The sequence below is a fragment of the Lagopus muta genome, chromosome 1 (genome assembly GCF_023343835.1).
Source record: "Lagopus muta isolate bLagMut1 chromosome 1, bLagMut1 primary, whole genome shotgun sequence".
Classification (NCBI taxonomy): Eukaryota; Metazoa; Chordata; class Aves; order Galliformes; family Phasianidae; genus Lagopus; species Lagopus muta.
Genome location: NC_064433.1, coordinates 59,172,765 through 59,188,503, shown reverse-complemented (window position 1 = coordinate 59,188,503; position 15,739 = coordinate 59,172,765). Strand labels below are relative to the sequence as shown.

General features: G+C 44.8%; 1 protein-coding gene across 2 annotated transcripts in view; it reads left to right on the top strand.

Annotated features, from left to right (window-relative positions):
- Positions 1–552: 552 nt before the first annotated feature.
- WASHC1 (WASH complex subunit 1) overlaps positions 553–15,739 on the top strand; it is a 39,672-nt gene continuing 24,485 nt past the window's right edge. The window contains exons 1-2 of one of the 2 annotated variants that reach the window (XM_048934336.1): positions 553–634; positions 12,241–12,394. In XM_048934336.1, coding sequence (XP_048790293.1) covers positions 12,246–12,394 — 149 coding nt within the window. In that variant the 5' untranslated portion in view covers positions 553–634; positions 12,241–12,245. The other variant, XM_048934335.1, reaches the window with a different exon arrangement.

The following is a 15,739-nucleotide window of genomic DNA, read 5'->3' as shown; positions in this document are numbered from 1 at the left end:
TGAGTCAGAGATTTCCTTTTTGTTTGCCGTGCTCAGCAGCAGATCCCTGGCAGCAGACACACAGCATGACACAGAAGCAGGGCTGAGGGCAGAAAGAAGCAATTCCGTCTGTGGGGTTTTCTCTCAAATGATGACTCCACAACACACGGGTGAGGACAAGGCTGCAAGCTGTACCAGCACCCTCTCCCCTCACTGCTCACAGAAGCACAGTGCTGTGATGGCAGCCCACAGCCTCCCTCACCCCACACCCAGCAGCAGTACAGAGCTCTTCTGGGACTTGGGTCAGGCTGGCAAGCTACCCAACACAGAATGCCAGCAGAGGCACAGAAGTGCCAGAGAGGGCACAGGCAGGACAAGGAACGTGACATGTGGCTCTGCGGTGGCAGAGATTGAACACAGCTAGGACTGCAGGACGCCTCAACACGATGAACGCCCTTCCTGCCAGGCGCCTCGCGCCTCTCTCCCCACCCTCCCCGCGCGCATGCGTATCCCCACCCCTCTCCCCTCGCGTCAGCCGAGCGCTCCAGAGACAGAGGGGCTTCCTAAGTTGGGCGGAAGTGATGTAAAGTAGGGGCGGAAGTGAGGCTCGGCGCTGCTTCCTGTTTGTTGCTGGGGTGTGGCCGGCTGGCGGCAGGTGAGGGGCGCTCGGCTGGGCCGTGGGGTCGGGTCCGTGTTTGGGTTGCTTCCCACACGCGGGTTGAGTGTGTCCGAAGTGCCGGATCTGGCACACTGCCGCGCGGCTCTGCCCTTTTAACGGCCGGGCTCGCAGAGTGGCGCGGGGTACCCGGGAGGGCCGAGCTGAGGCTCGGGGCTGTGCGTAGAGGTGAGTGGGTAACGTCGTTCCCCTCTGTTGTGTTCGGGAAGGTGCTCCGTCACCCCACAAGAGAGATCTGGTCCAGAAATGAGAGCCCCGATTTGGCTGAACGCATGCTTGTTACGTGCAGGGATCACGCTTTTTCTGGGACTTATGTTGCACTCAACTGCAAAGAGTTAGAGCTTGTAAAAGTTTCCTGCCTCTGCCTCTCTGCTGTGGGGACAGGGAGCTGGGTGCTGTGGCCAGAAGGCTGGCATGAAAAAGAGGAAAAAGTGTCTGAGACTGGGCTGAAAGGCTGCAGAGTGTGGGTTAAGTCATTTTTATTCAAAAAAAAGTGGCTAATACACTGTAGCACAGTTGTGGGGTTTCTGCCTTATTCTGAGTACCAGATGGAAGCAATCCAGGAGACACCTGGAGCCTGTTGAAGTTGACTTCATGGTCCGAGTATTGGACATACCAGCTAGAGGTGAAGTGTTACTGGACCCTGTGCTCACCGATGCAGAGGAGCTCATCTAAGAGGTTAAGACTGAAGGCAGTCTGGGATGCAGCAACTGTGCTGTGGTTGATTTTGTGATGTTGAGGATCACGGGCCTGACAAAGAGTGGAGTCAGGATCCTGAACTTCAGGACAGCAAGCCTCAGGCTGTTTAGAGAATTATTGGATGGGATCCTCTGGTAAACTCTAGGAACAAAGGAACAGAACAGAACTAGCAGTGTGCTAAGATACATTTTTGAGTGCTCAGGAGCTCTCTGTTCTTCAGCAGAAGAAGTCAAGTGAATTAGGCAGGAAACTGTCATGGCTGAGAAAGGATGTGCTCATCAAGGTGAGGGAAAAAGAAGGAAAAATATAAGCAGTGGAAGCAGAGATGAGTGGATTGGGTGTAATGTAAGGATGCTGTCTGGATGTGTGGAGATGGGATCAGGAAAGCCAAGGTGCAGATGAAATTAAACTTAGGGATGTGAAAAATAACAAGAAAGGATTCTTTAGATATGTTGTTCATAAGAGACAGGCAAAGGAGAGTGTACTCCTCCTGATAAATAGGTTCCATGCTGAAGTACTTAATGAGTTCTTTGCCTCTGTCTTCACTGCCAGGCTTCCTACATTTCTCATGTCCCTGAACCTTTAGGCAGGAGTTGGAAAAGCAAAATACCTCCCACTGGAAGGGTAGAGCACGTCTGAGACCATCTCATGAAACTGAATGTGTACAAATCTATAGGGCCAGGTGACATGCATCTCAGGATTCTGAAGGAACTGGTTGCTGTAGTTGCCAAATGACTCTCCATCACATTTGAAAAGTCATGGCTGTCGGGTGAGGTCCCCTGTGACTGAAAAAAGGGAAGATAGCGAAGAAGGGGTCAACAGGCTTGGTGAGTGTCATTCTGTGTTTGGGAAGATTATAGAGCAGATCACCTGGGAAGGTAGGTTCAGGCATATGCAAGATGAGGAGGTGATCCATGGCAGCTAGCATGGCTTTACCAAAGGCAGATCATGTCTGACCAATCTGGTAGCCTTCTATGATGGAATGATGACTATGGTGGACAGAGGAAGGGCAACTGATATCATCTGCCTGGACTTGTGCAAGGCCTTTGATGTGGTCCCACACAGTCTTTATCTCTTAGTTAACAGTTCTGTGTTCAGGTGGAGGCCAGTCACAAAGGGCAGTGATTGGCCAGTCACAAGAGGGCAGTCTTGGGACTGGTGTTTATTAACACCTTTATCAGTGACATAGACGATGGGATCCTGTGCACTCTCAGCACGTTTGTAGATGACACCAAGCTGAGTGGTACAGTTGACACAACAGAAGGAAGAGATGCCATCCAGAGGTATTTGGACAAGCTTGAAAAGTGGGCCCCCGAGAACATAGTGAGTTTCTACAAGTCTGTGTGCAAGGTGTTGCAGTTGGGTCAGGGCAATCCCAGATATATCTGCAGACTGAGAGAAGAACTAAAAGATTAAGAGCAGCTTGTGGAGAAGGACTTGGGGGTTCTGGTGGATGAAAAACTGGGCATGAACCAGCAGTGTGTGCTTGCAGCCCAGAAGGCCAACAGTATCCAGAGCTGCATCAATAGAGAGGGGGCCAGTAGGGCAAGGGAGGTGATTGTCAAGGAGGAATGGTTTTAAACTAAAAGAAGGAAAATTAAGATTAGATGTCAGTGGGAAATTTTCACTTAGAGAGTGATGAGGCGCTGGAACACGTTGCCTAGAGAAGCTTTGGTTGCCCCCATTGCTGGAGGCATTCAGGGCCGGGCTGGATGGGACACTGGGCAGCCAGAGCTTCTGGGTGGCAGCCTTGCCCATGGCAGGGAGCTCAATGGTCTTTAAGATTCCTTTCAACCTAAGCCATTCTATGATTACTGTGCACCATCAACTAGTTCAAAGTATCCTGCAGGTGATAGATGTAATCTGTAGTCATCCATCAAAGCGTCAGCACAGTACACTATCTAGAGGACTGCCAAATCATTTAAAATACGTGTTGCCTTTAAGTTGCACAAGGGCAGCATTCTCCACTCACGACCTTGTAGCTGTAGTGGTGTAGTTATTGGTTAAATAAAACCACGTTGTTACTGCTTGCAAGTGAACCCAAACATTGTTGTGATAAATGCATTTACTATATTAATTTGTTCAAAATAAAGGAATTAGCCAACAGTAAAAAGATCACAGGGTCTTAGATGTAGCAGTGCATATGAAGAAAGGCTGCTGATGGATGTGGTGAACATTGTGAATCCACATCTAGCACCGATGAGCACTTTCTGGTATTTATTTTAGTACAGAGCAGAAGCTGTGTTATGCCTCAATTTCTGTGGTTTGGTTTCAATGCTGAGTGGTTGTAGAGCACGTAGGTTTTCCCAGAGGCTTTCCACCATCCCCAGGGGAGAGTAGGCTGGTTCTTGACTTCTGCAGCCTAGCTTCTGGCAAAGCATATGGGATGGTACCAGCTGTGGTGGTGGCATTTTGTGTAATTAAGTCAAATGTCAGCTGGCTGAAGATGACCTATTTGTCTCATTTAGGTTGTGCAGTGGGCATTGCTGGCAATGTTCTATAGACCATACTGACCTCTCCTAGGTTACCAGCTGAAAGTATCACTATTTCTTGCCTGTCCATTGAAATTGAGAGACTTCCTTGAGCAGAGAAAGGAAGTGGAGCAGGTAGTGCTGCTCCTGCCAGGAGCAAAGGCTGGAAGCAAACTGACTTTGGCATGTCTTTGTAGAGACTTTGTACATTTCGGTTGTCCTGGGAATCAGAGATGCTCCGGTCAACTCTCACCAGATTTCTTCTAGGAAGGTTGGCTAGAGGCTGACAAGCTCTCGTGATACTTAATTAAGTCTGTCTCTTCTGAGTAGCAAGCTGGGATGTAAGGGCTGCCCAGAATGCCTTTTTGTTACTGAAATGCTCTGGTTAGGGAGGAACAGCCACGCCTCCAGAGCCCTCAGGCAGAAAAATGCCTGCAGCACTCCCAGAGCAGCACAGGCTGTTCTCGTCGTCCGTCCTTCTTCCATCATTTTGGATATTCAAACTGAGTTTTTAATCTTCATTCTTTCAGATGAAAAGCGGTGTTCTTTTCTCTCGATTCTGGAGTTCATTGGCAGGATAACGGAGCAGATAATTGCTGGGGATTGCTGTGCAGTCAGGCTTCTAGGTTTGGTAGTACCAGGTAGCTGTAGTCACCACATGATTGGCCTAAGTCGTGAAAGAGCATGGTAGGAATTGAGGGTTGGGGAAAATTAGTACTGAGATAAGCCTGAAAGCAATGGGATTTTTTTGTTTTTTAAGACTAAAGATACTTTGCAGAGGAAGAGGAGGATTATGTCTGAAATTACGATATTTCCTGTGACTGTGCTTGAAAATCAAGATCAAGCGAGCTTTTGCCCTTCTGCTCCATTTGTATCACTTACAAATCAATTTCTACAGCTACTCAGCTCTGCTTGGACCCCTTCACAAGATAACCCTTGCCAGAAAATAGTCCATCCAGCAGATTGTTTAGTGGGTTATTGATTCTTCAGATGTCTCTCATTTGAGCCAGCTTTTTGTCAACTCATCACCCAGGACACTTTGGGAAAGTGTATGGCTGTTGGATTATGCACCTGTTGCAGTGGTCTGATAGTAAAGGAAGGCAGCCTCTCTTTTTTCTGAACCAAACTTTCAGCTGGAACCTCTGCAGCAGTCCTGGGCTGGCTTGCTGGTGGAAACGCTCCAGCATTTAAGAGAACTTACTGCAAGGAAATGGACCTCAAAGGGACATTAGGCACAGCCTGTAGCTGTTGTGTTGTTTAGGCATACAAAAAACAAAGTGCCTCCTTTTAGGAAACTGAGTGAATGATGTGTAGGGATGCTTGGGCTGGGACTAGCTTGATTTAAATGCCCGTACTGTAGTTGGATCTAAGCTAGTTACTTTGTATTCTTTTGTTAAGGGAGAGAAGGTGGGTGAGGCAGGTAATTAGAACACTGTAGTTTTGGTCAGTTTTAGATGGCTGCCTTAGCATAAGATCAATTATTTGTTGAAGTACCTGATTGACTCCATTAATGATGAAAGCCAAGGGTGTTGAGCAGAGTGCCTTGTCTGATTAACGATAGATATCAACGTCTGTCCATCAAAATGAGCTTCATGTATCCAGTTGAAGGAAACTGTTTTCAGCCTCAGCTTAGAGGCCAAGACTTTCTCAGCCAGATGACAGAGCTCTGTCCTTGTGGCAGTGAGGGCTACTGCTTGTGCTTCTCAAAGCAAAGCTCTGTGTTAAGAGGAAAGGTTACTGTGAAGACAATAATGGCTTATAGGCTATCATAGCCTGTGGAGCTCAGAGAACTGAAGTGCAGCTCTGAATTCTTTAAGTGTCTGCTGTTCAGTTTCTGTTTACAAAATAGTCTCTTGTCTGTCTTCTGGAGAGCTAATGTCATCTGATTTTATGTGATTCAACTTTAAATGTCAAGTATTGTGCCATTTGCCTGGGAGTTGCCATATGCTATTGTAAAGCTGGACTCAAAGATCTTAAATCTCGACTCTTATTCTTCATAGTAAGTGGAACAGGGCAGAGTAGCATGTGGAAAAACAACCAATTTAAGTGTGCTGGAGCAGTTTTTAGGGAAGAGGGAGAGAATTTGAATTTGAAAGTGATCACCCAGTGTGCTAGTGGATTTGTTCAGGCACACGCTTATTTGAGCCAAGGGCTAATGCTGCTGGTGGGAAACCAAATCCTTCACTTTATGTGCATTATTTACCCATCAGTAGTGTCTTTACCTTAATGTCACCTTGCTCCTAGATTTCATCTGTCTTGAATAGCTGCAATAGTTACTGTTCCTTTCAAATCAGAGTATTAGAGCCAAAGTTTTTAACGGGCTCTGTGGTCTTGAGAAAGGCTACGTTATGTTCAGTGCTCATGATTCCCCCAGAAAATTTTTTGTCAGGCCAGTGCTTTTCTTTTGGTAACTCTGAGTACTCAGGAAGGGTCACATACAGATGAGATTGTCTTTTAATCCAGAAAGACCAGAGTAGGACAAAAACAGAAGTAGCCAATTATATTGTAGGTCTTTGACCATGTCTTATGGTGCAACATGATGATTGCATAGTGCCTGCATGTGCACGGCACCATGCAGTGCCAACTGCCAGTAGGTCCCCACCACGTGGAAATGGAGAACTGTGTGGTGGTTAGTAGTGGCTTTGTTAACCTGAGTGGCACAAAAAACTTTTCCCCCAGCTGCTGCTAGGACTGATGAGGTGAGATCACTTTGCTCCCATCATTTCCTAGCAGGATACTGGCCCACAAAGCCAGGCTGAAAGTATGAGGTGGTTGATCCTGAATAAGTATCTCACTTTCTAACTCTGGAGCACAGAACTGAACATGGCTTTTACAGCTGCAGCTGGGTGAGCTTTGTGATACAGATCTGGCCTTTATGTTTTCTGCTCCTTTGAGAGACAGTGATAGCATCCAAAGCTGCTCAGTATCCAGCCTGTCTCTGTGGCTGAGCAGCTCCAATTCAGTGGTTGAGAGTAGGCAGAGTGGGAACGGCTGGAACTGAGAGCTCCTTTGGTCCAGAAGTGATACTAGGAATAAAATCTTGACAGGCACCAGGCCCTGCCACGATGAAGAAACCCTACTCTTCATAGCTTTGTCAAAATAGCTACTACAGGTCTTGAGTCAAAACAGTCATGTCTACAATGGAGTTTTGAGGATGCTACTACGAGAAATGTCGAGTAACATGAGCACCCTGGTGGAGTACAGCCTGCTACAGGGCCTAATTATGGTCTTATTAATGCTTTCTTTCATCACTGCCTTCCAGCCTTCAGATGGTGATTAGACCTATTTATAGGGGCAGACTTCCTTAATATTCAGCACAGTGCACCTCTCACCAATCAAATCAGCACCATCTGCATCTTTGATTGCTGCTTAATAACACTGTAGAACATGTTTAATTAAAAAATATAAATAGACTTTTCATCCTCTTAACAAAGTGCTTCTCTCTTCCTCCCTCCCCTCCTGACCCCCCCCCCCCCCCAAAAAAAACTTAGCATAGGGGCCGTGATGAAACCATCACCTCATGGAAATACATACCAAGTTACAGATGTTACTTTCCTCTATTAAAGGAGACAGAGCAGTGTGATAAGCTGTACCCCAGATCTGTCTCTGTTCCATCTTCTGGGTGTTAACTTTAACCCACAGTGCATTTGTGCCTTGGTCTGTTCCCAGCATGGAACCATCCTGCTGGTGATGGTGTGATGGAGGATCTTTATTGCACATTGCAGACTTTATTGCACGTTTCTTGTCTCTGTGTCCTTGCAGGTAGTCACTGATCTTTTGTTGGAGACCTACAAAGGGGAGGCAGAGGGCTAGAGAGAGTGTGTCACTTCTTCTTGGGGCTGTTACTGCATGTGGAAATTAAAGGCTGTTACTCGGTTCTGCCTTTCCAGTGCAGAGATAGAAGCAGCAGCACAGCAATTTCTGAAACAGCTCTTGTATCTTTGAAGAACACACACTGATTTTTATTTTTTTTTTCCAAAGTATTTAAGTGCTGTTCTTCCCCTGACCCCTTTTTATCCCTTGGAGCATGTTAAGGAAGCAAGTATTGTTGGTGGCTTGCTTTTATTCTCCTTCATTTTTGCAGCTAAGTACGTGTCTGATAAGTGCTTGTACATATAGCAGTCTCTCCCTGTGCTGAGGGAAGGCAAATTATTAATCCGTGTGTTTGTTTGTGTTCCCTTATAGAATTAAGGTTTTATAAGGTTGTGAGGGTTTTTTTTTGTTTGCAGATAATCATCTCAATGATCTCCTCCATGGAGCTTTATTTTGAAGGAGTTTTCCTTCTCTTACAGACTCTATTTGCTGTGTAACAAGTTCTCCTGGGCTTAGCCTCTGTGTAAGGAGTTTCTTTCTTGGTCTCAGAGGGAGCAAAGTAGGAGGAGTATTTCTCTACTTCGAGTGATCAATTGTATGCTTTCTTCAGTGGCTTCAGAGAGCTGCAAGTCTATCTGTAGCTATTGGAGTATTTATTAGACTTGGCTGTGGTGGTTGAATAGTCTGACTGGTTGCAGATACCTGGAAAACCTGGAATGCTCAGCTTGTATGTATCTTGGTGCAAGTTTTTTGGAAAGATAAGACAGTCTGTGAGAGCCTTATGTTGCCTTTCCTGCTGCTGTTGTTTCCATCAGCTTTTGCTAGAGCGAGTGTTGGAGCTGAGAAGGGACTGGCTTTGTGCATAGAAGATAGTCAGCAGCTCCGACAGCCTTTATCCCAGCTTACTTGAGGTTAAAGGCACAGCTTCAGGCAGCAGTGCAAATGTGAACAATCACTAGCTCAAGCCAGAGCTTCCAAATCAGGATATCGCACACGTAAGCAGGAGGTGCGGTGAGAAAGCAATCATTTTCTCATTCTTTGCAGCTTAATAAGGCAAATGTGGTTATTATATAACACAAGAACACATTTTTCTTGATCTTGAAAGTTGACATAGAAAAAATAATTGAATAAAAACTGGCTGGAGCTCCCGGATGCTTCAGCTCTTCTCCAGAGCCTCTTTGATCACAAAAAAAAGAGCCTTCGTGCCGCTTGCTCTGCCTTGTGTGGCCCACAGGTGGTCATACCACTAATGATGAAATCTCCTGGGTGATCTGACATCTGCTTTTCTGAATCATACTTGCCTTGGGGCTTTATATGCCCATTTCTCACTGCAGCGTCAGAGCATTTCTTGTTGGCCTGCCTTCATAATTTCAGGATACAGTGCTTTCTGCTGACACATGCTAGCTCCTCTCTAAAAATCTGGAATGATACTGAAACCAGTTTATTGCTCCTCTGGAAGGCACTTCTAGGTGAAAGACGTGAAGAGTTTATTTGTATCTTTGGTGTGTGTTAAGTGAAGGCTTGGTGTCTGTTGGGCAGGATGGGGAAGCTGAGATATTTCTCCTCTGCAGCACTTTGTTTTTTTGTAATTATTGATTGTGATAATGGAATATGGTTAAGGAGATTGGCTGCTCCTTTTTTGCTACACTGATGGCTGTGATCAAGGAGGAATCAGTCTTGCTGAGTGACATTTGGTCTTTGCTTCCCTTCCTGCCTTTGGTTGGCAATACTTTGAATTTTTCCCATTAAAATCTTCCTTGTACCTGGAGGCCCCTTCTGTTGGAAGAAGCAGTCCTGCTGTTATTCTAAGCACACAGTCAGGCATTACTCAGAGCGCTTGTAAAACTGGCTTGCTTCCCCAGTTGGTTTGCTCAGAAAATGTAATAACAGCTGTAGCAAGGGATTTTGCCCTTCTGGTCATTTAGAAATCTGTTGCTGTTTTTGCTCCTTCTTGCTTTAAACTTGTTATTTGTTACCTTGCACGGAAAGAATCGTCTCTTGTATCTGACAGCAGGTTCTTACAGAGTCTGCCACATCTCTCCAGTCTGGTGGATTTTTTTCGGAAAGGTGAGAATGGGGAGCTCATGTGAGAGGCTGTGTCAAGAGCCTGTGAAGCTGAAGTTTGCTGATTGCCAAAATAATAAGAACACAAGCAGGAACACCTCGGGCTTTTCCTACTTTGCTCCACCAGTGCGAGTTTGTTTTTTGCAAGGCACTGGAACCTGAAAGGCAATCTGTAACTTCTAGGTGCAAGGAGAGAAACAGCTTGGTAGTGGCTGGGGAAGTGCTGCTTCAGAGCATAGGCTTCTGTGCATTGGCTGCTGGATGGAGTGTGGCTTTAGAAAGGTCACCGAAAGCATTAGGATTGGTGAGAATCTGGGAAATGATATTGGGGCTGAATAATCTCATCCAGCTCCTGAGGTGAGAAGCTTGCCCTTGTTATCCTCTGGGGCAGGATTACATGGTAATGGTTTTGATAAGCAAGTTTAACAAATCCCCTTCTTGCCCCCGCTTCCCGCTTTGTCTCATGGCTGGGCAATTACAGCTGTTTCTCTGGCTGCAGTAAATTGGGTCATTGAACTGATCCGAGTTTAAAATAGGCATCGCGAAACTCAGCAGTATCGATGCAACGAATGAGTTGTGACCAGTGACAGGCAGGATCATAAACTTGTTTTGCTGCTGAAGCTGAAGTACGTTGTAGCTGCACGCTCACTGTGCTCGCCTGTCGCTTTGTTCCACTTGGTCACTCTGGTCAGAGATCTGAAAGCAAAAGGATTCAAGCTTGGTTACGGTCAGCAAATGAAAAAACGCCATCTGAGAATTAGCCGCCCTCCTTTTCAGATTAACTTGTATGCTTTACAAGTCAAAATAATAATTTCCTGTCTGCTGAATAGGCACAGTCACAAAGTCTAATCAGTGTGCAAACATTGCTGCTAAAGAGGGTGGATTCAGAGCCTGCTGCCAGTGATGCATGAAGTGAAACAGAATGGGCCCGGGCTTCCTGTGGCAGCGCCAAGCCTTCTGATGGCTGGGCTTGATTTTGCAAATTTGTTGTCTATGGCTCTCCTTGGTTTCCTTCTCCTTTTTCACTTCGCTTAAAAAAAAAAGACATACCACATTTCGAGATGGTACAGTAGGATCAAAAATGGTGAATTCAGAGGGGGGTGCTGCAGGAATGTCTGCAGGCTCATCTAATCTGATAGCCTTGCCTTTTGTGCAGCAAGGCAGGGAAATTAAAGAGTGTGTGAAGATCCCTGTAATTTTCACCTGCTCAGCTGCTGGTTGATGCTGCAGCTGTCTCTTCAGGCCCTTGTTTTCTGAATTCCTCCAACCTCACTTGTGTTTCTGCGTTTTTTTAAGCTCCTCTGCATGCCCTCCTTTGGGAAAGGGGAGAGCCTTCCTCTGTCATTAATGAGGGTGCAGCAACCATGATGCTGTTTGCACACCGCAGTGCTCCCTGGAGCAGCTCCTGGTAACCTCCAAGTGCCACAGGGGAACGTGTGCATCCTGAGACAAATCTGTCCATTCCTGATACCTCATACTGCCATCCTGCTTTTGTTTGTTTCCATTCGGCTGAGTGAATATTTGCTTGTGCTGATGTACAGCACACTGCATGATGAAAACTCATAGTGAGCAGCTGTATGTAGACTGGGTCTTTTATAGTCTGAGTGAGCACGACACATGCAGACAACATATTTGAAAGGATTTGCTTAGGCCTAATAGCAAAGCTTCAGAAAAATATATGGACACTTGCCTCTGTTAGATCAGACTGTCCAAGCAGTTTGTATTTGTGAGTTTACAATTACTAATATGATCAGATAAACAAATTTCAACACCCTCCTCTATGTCCCAGGAACTTTTTGTTGTTTTTGTGCACCAAAGCATGGGAGGCAGGCTGAGGGAACATTGGAGGAAGGGACATGAGGGACTGTGAAAGGATCCTGAAATAAGGAGTCTTTTTTTCAAGATAGTTACCAAAGAATAAGCCAGTTACCAGAAGTAATGAGCTGCTCCTGGGAGTCTCAGAATGGAAGAAGTCTCATTAACCTACTTGGAGCAAGGACATGTGTGTACATGCGTGCCCTGTTGTTTTTTTAGCTGCTGTTCTTGGAAGGGAGCAGTTCTTGGGTTTCTTGGAGCAGAAGTGGAAAATGAAATGCTGTGTTTTGCTAATAGAGTTGCATGACCTGAAATGTATCCATCTGGAATATGAGAATGGGAGGAGAGGACAGGGTGATTTCTGACAAATCTTCATCAGCAGCCTCAACTGATTTTGCTCCAAAGCATGGCCTTTGTTTTCAGCATAGTACAGAACAGCAAATTGTTAATGATCATGCTAAAAATAAAATTGTGGTTCCTAAGACCATTCAGGCAAGCAAAAGGCTCCCACCTTTACTAAAGCTACATTGGGTTTTTTAAAAAATCAATCCGTCAACCTTAAAATGTGCCTTCCTCATCAGCTCGTTGATGACCTTGCAAACACTTTCCTAAAATAGTTGGGTGGGCAAAGGGTGAAGTCTCTAAGTAAAAGCTGTGATACAGTAGAAGAGTGATACAATAGAAGACTGTTTGCTATGATGTTCTTTTTGTTCTTTCCTTTAGGCACAATGACTACCGTGGCCCAGAAGCACTTTCTGGAAGGGCAGACATATTCCGTCCCCCTGATCCAACCAGACTTGCGCAGAGAAGAGGCTGTTCAGCAGGTGGCAGATGCACTTCAGTACCTGCAAAAGGTGTCAGGTGATATTTTCAACAGGTGGGTTCTTTCACATAGAGGTGGAGGTGGGGGCTAGCATTCAGCACTTGAAAATGGACTTCTGTGATAAAGCTAATGCAGTGAAAATGCATTGCGTTGGCAAGCAATGGAATTTCAGAAAAGGTCCAAATGCACTTCAATAAAAGGTTATTGGATTCAGGTACTGTCAAAGTTAGGCATAATTGAATGTCTTGCGTTTGCAAGAGGTTGTTTGTTATTAGTTTCTAATTCAGTTGCAGATTCACACAAATTGCATTGCTATTCAGCTCTGAGTATCTTTGATTCTTTCTTGGTTGTATTTTAAAAGGAAGACTTTCTAATTTGAAATATTTTGAAGGTGTGTCTTTCTGAGTTACTGTACTTGGAGCAGTGGAGTAGAAAATGTCTCTTTGTTCTGATCTCTGGACTTGCAAACTGCTCTTGAGCTACTTTTAAACTCTGTTTTTGTATATTGTTACAAGAGTAGAGTGCATTAGTGCCCGTTCTTCTCATCAGGATCTCATGATCTTATCTAACCTGGTGTCTTCAGCAATTCAACCCAGGCCTGCCACTTCTTGCACACAGTCATCTTTACATAGATAGATCTGTAAGACTATTTATATAGCAGATCAGAAAGATTCTTGGGTTTTCTTGCAAATTATAGTTTATCTAGTGTCTTCTTCATCTGAAGCCATCTTTGATATCTCAGTGCCTGGAGACAGCATGTCATATCATTGATATGGAAACCAGAAGATCAATACTGAAGCTGAGAGGCAAGAACACTTGCTTTGGTTTCAGTGGGGCCCATCATTGCCTCTTATGATTTATTATGGTGTGAGTAGGAATATGATATTTCTTTCTTTTGAATTGTTTCTTTGTTTGATTGCTTTTTTAAGGGCAGTTTGCAGTCCTTCAGTTTTTGATAGCAATACTTTGAAAAACAGCCTCTGAAGGCAGGGCAGTCATGAAGGCTGAGCTCAGGTTACTGAGTAAATAACGGCTTTTCTTTGGAAGAATCTTTCTTTGGACAGGGGCTGAAGGGCTCCTGGACAGGGCTGTGTGTAGGCTGGACTTAACTGAACACAAGGCCTCATTCTTTTGTGTGCTTCTCAGTATGGCAACTCGTGACATAAGGATGGGAAAAGACTTTACAGAGCTGCTACAAATATCAGGAAGCCACCCCTCAAGCCTGGGACTGATTGGCAGTGCTGTCCCTCTCTGTGGGTCAAATAAAGCTACTGATAATATAGAAGTGTTTCTTCCTTCTCTTCCCAACCCCCCCTCCCCGTTCCTTCCCTGTTGTTTTTTTTTTAAGCTCGCTGCTTTGCAACACAGTGTCCTGTAATTTCCCTAGGGAGGCAAGCCTGTTGTTTTGTATGCAAGTCACTTCTGAGTCCTGAGCAGTGACTGCGATGCTGTTCCTTCGTTCTTCGGTGCACTCATGACTTTTAATTACCAATTTTTTTCCAACAGCAGAGAAGGCTTCATTGGGCTTTTTGTTTGCTTTGCCTTTCCTCTGAGGTCTTACCTCTCCGATATAATTAATAATGATTTAGTAATTACGCAGGCATCTGATTAAAAGTTCCATGACCTTGGTTGTCCCATGCTAATCAAGGGGCAGAGCTTTCAAGGTGAGAACTTTGCCTTTTAGTGAAGAGTGACCTTTTTTCTTCCCTATCCTGAGATAAGGCCGCTCTATCTTCCATTTCCAGGAAGGAGCTGCCTTATCTGGGGAAGCTGGCTGCTCTGATCTGCAAAATGCTTGGCAGTGTTGACAGAGAGGAAACTTGTTCGTTCTGGCAGTCTCAGCTGAGTGTGTCAAACTCATTACTTCAGCATCAGAACATCTGCATCTTTGTAATACTGTTTTGTAGAAACCATTGGGTTGGTAGTGTGCTTCTGAGAGTGGCAAGCCAGTTTGTAATTTGTGGAAAGTGCAGTGAAAGAATCTCCCTTACTTTCTGTGGAAATAGGAATCTTTCCACAGATAATTATTTTATCCACGTTAGTTCATCAAAGTTTCTGCTTTGAGTTGTTGCTGACATGGTAGATGGGTATGAATTCTACAAATGAAAATGTCCGTCAAGGGCATTTGTGCAAGGGAGGTGAGCTTTTCCTCTCTTCATTTGGTGAATGACTGAGGGTAGCTGTGGTACTGTTGTGGTTACAGGAAGACTGTTCTGGGAAATCACCGTGAGAAATTTCTGCCAAGCTGTTATTTCTCAAAATGCTTTCAGACAAACTGATTTGCTGTTGGATTTAGCTATGGCGAGTTATGTGGTGAATGGGGTACTTGGGGAAGTTCATTATTTTGTAGAGCTTAAGGAATGTACAGGTGCAAAAAATTGCGTCAATTATAGCTGAGACCCAGTGATGCACTGGGGAAGGCACTGGAGAGCAGATCTGGCAACCCATAGAAATTAACCCTCTGTGCCTTGCTAACAGTGCACCTGGGCTGTGAGATGGAATCAGTAAGAGGGCAGCATCCCTCTGGGTCATGTTCCTAAACCATGGGAGCAGAGACCCATCCTACATCCTTTGAGTGGAGAACAGTAAAGTACCATGTTCTGCATGGGGAAAGCACTGACCCAGGCAGGCTCTTATTTGCCAGGCAAATTGATGTCTTCTGTCACTGCTGTTAACAGTCTAGTTAGGACTCTTAGGAAGTCCTGTCCACTTGGTGCTGAAACCACTGTGTGAGGAGATTAAGAGGCTGGATGTACTTTCTGGGGTTTGTGTTTTGGAGTAATGGAAGCTCTTACTTTGTATATGTTAACTGAATTCATGTAATTAATCTGCAGTGGAAGCTGCAGAGGACCAAATTCATTGCCTGCAGCTACTGAGATTTTAATACATATAATTACTGCTGAAAACATAAATATTCTAACAGATCCAATGTGGCATAATATCTATATGAGTTTAACTCTTGGACATCTAAGGATGACTATTGACATAGGCTGCAGTAGGAGGAATGACCAACTTTAACACTCATTTAATGGTATCTCATCTGTTTATTACTTTATTACCAGTGTTTTCTGAGTGAAAGCGTGTGTTGGAATCATGTGTTGTGGATTTTTATTTTTTTACAAAAACGTTATTCTGATAAGTACTTAAAAATGGTGATGGGTTTAGGTTTTCTGAGATAGCCCCTTGGTAAGTGAGGCCTTTGGGATTTCTCAGTTTCTGGAGAGAGATTTTATTGCCAGGAGATGTTAATAACCTCTAATATGTCAGCTCATTATTCAGACTGTACACTTTTGTATAACAGATTTGTGGGAAATTGCCTATCCGAGTTATCTCATTTACTGTGATAGCAGTAGAAAGAAAACAATTACTTGGTGTGGAATGTCATTATCAAGGTTGTAG